Source organism: Dermacentor albipictus, chromosome 1 (assembly GCF_038994185.2).
Source record: "Dermacentor albipictus isolate Rhodes 1998 colony chromosome 1, USDA_Dalb.pri_finalv2, whole genome shotgun sequence".
Classification (NCBI taxonomy): domain Eukaryota; kingdom Metazoa; phylum Arthropoda; class Arachnida; order Ixodida; family Ixodidae; genus Dermacentor; species Dermacentor albipictus.
Genome location: NC_091821.1, coordinates 446,158,720 through 446,165,416, shown reverse-complemented (window position 1 = coordinate 446,165,416; position 6,697 = coordinate 446,158,720). Strand labels below are relative to the sequence as shown.

General features: G+C 42.2%; 1 protein-coding gene across 2 annotated transcripts; it reads left to right on the top strand.

Moving 5' to 3' along the window:
- Nucleotides 1-485: 485 nt before the first annotated feature.
- On the top strand, nucleotides 486-6,383 carry LOC135903076 (uncharacterized). Of its 2 annotated transcripts, none has more exons than XR_010564705.1 (5): nucleotides 486-618; nucleotides 3,570-3,632; nucleotides 5,062-5,123; nucleotides 5,236-5,279; nucleotides 5,906-6,383. XR_010564705.1 is itself a non-coding variant. In XM_065433443.2 (5 exons), exons 2-5 carry the CDS (start codon nucleotides 3,584-3,586, stop codon nucleotides 6,217-6,219), a joined length of 420 nt encoding a protein of 139 aa, XP_065289515.1. In that variant the 5' UTR covers nucleotides 520-618; nucleotides 3,570-3,583; the 3' UTR covers nucleotides 6,220-6,383. The 2 variants fall into 2 exon arrangements, 1 of the variants encoding a protein (XP_065289515.1); XM_065433443.2 differs by having other exon boundaries at nucleotides 520-618; nucleotides 5,062-5,074.
- Nucleotides 6,384-6,697: the final 314 nt, after the last annotated feature.

The following is a 6,697-nucleotide window of genomic DNA, read 5'->3' as shown; positions in this document are numbered from 1 at the left end:
CGCGACAGGTACCGAGTTTCGTTAGTAAACATCACTGCAAGACAGGCTCGCGTAGTGTAGAAACAGATTCGTTTATAAGTTTTCTTCTAACCTATGATCAAGCAAGACAGCTTCATTCAGGTATACTCTCGCATTACGAAATGTCGTGCACGTCTGAATACCACATTATTGCTGCCAAAGCACATTGCAAATATAATCAACGGTATCATTTATTATTCGCAACAGCCTGTGGCACCAACTCTGCTGCTCAGACCTTATCTATGCAAAAATGTGCTCCTGGTCAGACTTTGTACACGGTGATCAATTGTTGTCGGCGAAGCCGACGTCATACTGTCGCGGTTGTTTTTCTCACGGTACTGAGTCCGCACACAAAGGCGCACGCGTAGAATTTGTATCATGACCTTGACGTTATCTCACGCCGCTGAGCGACGCCCCAGCTTTTCTGTACTTTCCGCATTAATCATTATGACTGATAAACCTTCAACGTCTGCATCTGGCACGAGAAAATATCAGGATCGGACGTCCGCTTTGCTTCGTATAAATAAGCGCCGCAGGGATTGTTTTCTCAGTGTCCTGCGACCAGACAACTGCACGTATTCCTGCTTCACTCCGACAAAGGTAAATATCAGTGAAATACCCACAGTTTTATTAGCGTAATATGTGTTCTTAAAGAAAGTTTTTTTGTGATTTTGTTACGTTGCTATAGGCTAGGGAACCTAAAACAATCATTCATTATCAATGTTCTGGCGGCATCATTAGTCTCTATACTCTATATTTTACATAACAGGCAACGCTTCCGAAGGTACCCATGTCGCCTGTTCATGGAAGTCTCGCTGAGCGCATTTAACAGTGCGTTTGATTTACACTGGCACCTCTTCGGTATAGGTATCCATATTTACCTATTACTATAAAAAAGACTGACATGTGGGCCCTCCGAATTGGTCTGGCTTGAACTTGTGTGTACATACCACTTGGGTAAACTTGGGGTCACCTATAAATCGACCCAGTCAGGCTCAGACTCAGGCTAGACTCTGAGTGAGACCGAATTAGTGCAACTTTGGTTAGTCTTGAGTCCGCGTAAGCCTGGCTGAGCAAAAATTCAGTAAACAATTCTGACGGAGCGCTCACAAAGAGAATTCGAACAAAATCAAAGTTGGATGCGAACTTTGTAAGCGATAGCTTTGTAAATATCCCCTAGAAAATCATGTTAGGTTCCACTCCGCCTGTTCATTTTGCAATATCTCGTCAATCAGGTCCTGTTGATATTACCATTATTCTTATTCACTACTTGCGCTGAGTCGAAGCGTATTTAAATTATGTTGAACCAGAACCGAACAGTTTTGGGTTTTGGAACTCATTAAATACAACTAACGTAGCCGGTGCCAAACATTACAGCCATAGTAAGTGTTATGCTTGTGTGGTTGTGTACGCTGGAGGAGACAGTTCGCACTCGCGTGGTAAGCGAGCACTGCCGTTTGTTATTCTCGTTTTGCTAACCTTTCTAACGAAGACAACATTGGCGTATAATACAGATAAGTGAAAGGGATGAGTGCTGCTTGCTGGCGAAGTGCACTCGGAAAGACTCGCACACAGGAGACGATGAAACGCACGCAATACACATTAGTTTAGTACCTCTGTACACTTAACAAGAACATGGTAACACCATTGATCACCTTATAGTTTACGTCTTCATACTTTGATTCAGGGAGTATACACCTTTTGTTCTCGTGTCCTCGCACAACTTACTGGATCGAATGGATAAAATTTATTGCGAAGGACGTAAGTTTAGCGAAGGACGTAAGTCTCTCTTACACGGAAAGCATGAACTCATGCGTTTAATACAAGCTGGCTAAAGAATATTGGGTGTCCAAGACTCGAATAAACAGCAACTCACATAGGCTCATAAGTACAGAAACGGCCGTAATTATTTACACCCACTCAGACTGACATGCACGTAAGCACACATGGGGAGTGGGTATGATTGAGGTTCACATTGAATATGTAGGTTTAAGTGTGAGGAGCCATGCATAGCTGCTGGATGGTGTGAATCCACCAGTGTGTGAGCGTGAGTCAGTGTTGACATTCATACATATTTACTTGATTGGGTGTATTCCGGATACATGGACGTGAGTTTGTATACGAGTGAACATCAGTAAATGTAAGTGGACGTTATCAGAAGCGTGAATGAGTACGTGTGAATGTAAGCATAAACGGGCGCAAAAGAGTGCGTGGCAGTTCATGTCAGTACACATGAGTGTGAACGCTACTTTCAAGCAAGCTCTGATCTTGCTGTGAATGAGGGACTCTTTTTTAGCTGGTGTTTCAGATGAGTTAGATAACGCTGAGTTCGAATTAGGGGATTAAGTGAGGTATTCCATGTTGTTAAATGAAACCTGACGCCGAGCTCATCACGCCTTTAGTGAAACTGCTTGTAATTTCGTGTATCTGAGGGAAATCGAGTGCGAGTCCAAGAGCATAGGTGTCTGAGTGAGTCTTGAAAGTCTGGAGAAGAGTAGCCTGGCCTAATATATATATATATATATATATATATATATATATATATATATATATATATATATATATATATATATATATATATATATATATATATATACATACATTAGTGAGCCTCAATTTGAGATAACCGACTGAGTAGATGCTACTGCATGCGACAGCGCAGGAATATACTTAAATCTTTTGAGCCTCAAGCAAGAAATAGATAATTTGTGAGTCTGAACGAGTTTCGTTTCGCTTGACGATCTGTGCAGGGGGAGACGGGGGAGGGGGAGGGTGGGAAGGGGGGCTCTTTGTATGGAACTGCTTCATGCATTACAACTGCAAAAACGTGGTTGTAAACGTTACGTCAAGGTAAAGGTATATGGAGATTCTTGCGACCACTATGCAATGTGTTTTGTTGTTTGGGCACCAGCGCAAGGTGGTTTTTGTGGTCACTGGTCCCAAACACTTGCCACTCCTTACTTTGGTTGCAGAAGAGGTTCAGATGAGCAAAATATCGTAGGGAAAAGAATCATTATATTTTTGTGACATAAAGGTGAGAGAGTTACTTTTATATTGATTTACTTGATGCATATCTATATTTACTTTTCAATGTAACATGCTGTTTTTGGTCGCGAATGAAAGTAGGCAGATAAATATCTATAGCTTTCGTAGCATTTCTGGCTCTACATGAACGCGAGTATGGAGCTTTAGGTGGGGGGCCATCAGCACCTTCGAGACAGCCTTGTCCTGCAAGGTGGACTAACAACATGGATCGATACACCGAAGCGCTTGTGAAAAGGGAAATCTCTTTCGCCTTCGAATTGGCTTCTGTGGCAGGGTGTGTCCATCACTGGGCTAGTTTAGCAAACCAAAGCGCCAGATTTCACAAAATAGCGAGAAATGTTTATGTCATAACAAAATAGCTTTCTCCTTTGTACTGAAAAGGCGCGCCCTACCTTTGAACCCGGCACACATTCTGTCTGGGAACAAAAAAAAAAAAGCTAGCTTTATTGTAGTCTACAATTGAGCAGTGCTGGAACGTGAATGTGTTCTTTGTTTTCTTCCGACAGACAGCGATTTCGCGATGAAGACATTCGGAATCATCGTGTGCTTAGGACTTTTAGCAGCAGCATGTGAGTAGAAATCCGTATATTGCATTTGAATTTTTATGGGATTGAAAACACTCCAAAGCATATCTCAATTCGAACGAAAACTGCTGAAGGGCCAAATACATCTGCGATAGAGGTAAATTATGTTGGTTACGGCAGACATCATGTGGACTGACCATCTTACGGGTAGAAAATAAACCGAAAGAATCAAGTTCTTTGGCTTATATAACACCTGTGTAGCATAAAAGACAGGCAGCTTTCACACGCTTTTGCAAATACGCCCAAAACGTCGAATGAGGGTGCATGCTTCATACTAAGAAAAGTGTGAAATGAACTTCTAGCAAGTAATATTCACGCAAACCTCTTTTTTTACGCAGTGCGACGCATATGACTAGCCGGCTAAAATTTACCAGAACATAATTTGCACGAAAGACATGACAGCGTATGTCACCAATAAAAGTTATGTTCTGCACCTTTACGGGCCAGAGCCACATATGAGCATGAGATACACTGTATTGAAAGACACAGGAATACATTGACCACATTGGGTTCGTTACCATGCAAGAAATGCGCGCAATATGGACGCTTTCCTTCTAAATGCGGACGCTCCGGCCGTGATTCGATCGTGTGTCTTCGGGCTTAGCCGTGCAATGGCTAAGCCACTAGGCCACCACGACATGTATATCACAAGTAAATTAGGTGATGCCCGCGAACCTATATGCCTACTCTCCCAATTTCAGGTTTGAGAAATTATGAGAAATTAGGTCATTGTCATGATACTCATAATGAAGCGTAATTCGTTCGATAGTGTGGCTGTCACTTGCTTCCACAGTACGAACGCCACAGCCCCATTAGTGAGACACGGCTTCTCCGTGACATTTCGTACTTTCATCTAAGCAAGAAGTCAGTAGAAGGTGTTGCTTATAGTGTAAAGTAGTGGATAGTGTTGTTGATGACGTGAGCATTTGAGTTGCCGGCAGGAGGGAAATGAAGTACTAGAGATGAGTTTGGAAATCATAAACTCAGCAAAAAGCATGACATTGCTAAGACAATGAAGGGCGCGTGTTTCAGGACAATGGAATTGTAATGCCTGGGCTGCGTTAGCACTGGCATTCCGACTCCGTCATACACGTGATCAGTCCCTGAAGACGTTCGCGGATTGCCCAGCTCACACCGGCACGCACATTACGCTGCCTAGCGGTGGCTTGCGAAGTTTTAAGACTTGCAATTCAGTTATTTCGCAAAATTCCCAGCCTCGTCGTAAGGATGGCTGTCATGCCGACGTATGGTCTTAGCAAACACAATACCTTGACAACTGATGAGATCGCCAAGTCTTTCGTTTAAATGTAGTGGTGAAATCGCCGATTATCTAGAGATTAATTAAATAAAATGTGATCTTTCGTGATTTTAAAGCAAAAGCATTACAGCTGTTACTTTCTTTGCCCCTTTGCAGGTGCAGCCACACTGTAAGTGTACAGGAATCCTGCTTGGTCATCCGTTCAAATTTTGGATTCGGTGAAACTTTCTGCAAATTTACAAGCATTTCATTTCGAATGGCACACAGCTTCTTTCCTTTATTTCATTACAAAAGGTGGGAGAAAATATTTTTGTTTATTTTTCTTTTCAGTGAGTCCCCGGAAAGTGAGCATGCACTTCAGCAAACCGAGCAAGGTACTGTGCATATCTTTATCTTGAAAATGTCATACTTACGATCTTTTTAATGCGGACGTAATTGTTTCGGGTTTCCCGCAAAATTTACATAGCAGAAAGATGTACTCAAGTATCAAAAACCAGGCAGTCAATTCTGTCATTATTCAAGAAAGATTAGACTACGACAATTAGGGTTTTTTTCGTTGCTCGTAAGGCGGGGAACGTAACGAAAAAAAAAACTGTTTATTTAATGAAATCTACACTGACTGAATCGCAGTAGCGGATATGTAATAATCTTTTGGGCAATACAATCATATAGTAACATGGTGTAGCAAAGAAATTAGTCTAATAAATGTGCACTGCTATGTTCCTTTATCCTGTTTTGCGAGAAGATGCGGCAACGTTTGTCATAAATGAAATCGATTTTAGATATCTTACATTTTACAGCAGAGATACAAAAGACGCAATCGATTGGTCGCCTTGTTTAAGAAATTTAGTTTTCTCTTGTGCATGGTTAGGTGAGTGTTGATCTTTTCCTCCAGTCTCCAAGCGTTGTGTATGACACGCTGGCTCTTTAGGTTATAGAACGTCTTGCGAAAATTTCCAGCAAATGTGTAACCACTAGTTTCACGTCATATCTTCCACAGACAAAAAGCTCCAGGCTTCTGTCATCCTGCTTGGCGAATCAGTGGACAGATGGATTGAAAATAGCAAGGGGTTAGAGCCAGAGTTGCCACAGGGTCGCGAGAAAATAGTGGACGAGACTGTGTACGAAACCGAAGCACTGGACAACCCAGAGGACGAGGACGACGCGGAAGACGACAGTGATGCCGTGGTCGAGTATGGACTCGGAAAGAAGTTGAAGAAGTGGAGGAAGAAGGCGAAGAAGGCCCTTGTCGACGCTGCGAAGGTGGTCGCTGTAAACAAGGTGGTCGGTGCCGCAGCTGGCGCTCTCGGATGAAGAATGTCAAGTTTGCAGCGGCGGCAGAAGAAGAACCGACAGCTTTGAAAGGCATTTCCTTAGGACAGCAAAGACTAAGGTCATAGTGTGATATTGATAATCAATGAAAATAATTTATCTATTGAAATCTTTTTCGTTGTTGAACAATAAACATGTATCTTTTATTTTTGCTTCCGTTCTATTTGACGAGGGAGAAAATAAAGCCCAACATGTTGTGTACAAAAAAATTATTATGCGTTACATGTATCTCACTATTAGGCTAGACCTAATCAAGCATAGTACTGAAGTTGCACTAATATTTTAGGAATTGCCATTGCCAGCTAGACAATTCAAGTCTTTCAACTGAATTATACTAAGGAGTGGACATGCCCTCCACAATAAAGTACTGTCCATGACTGACTAACTGAATTCTTGATTACGTTGCACTGAGTTATGCACTGGCAAAACGATGACGAGGAAGACAAGAAGGACGCGGAAG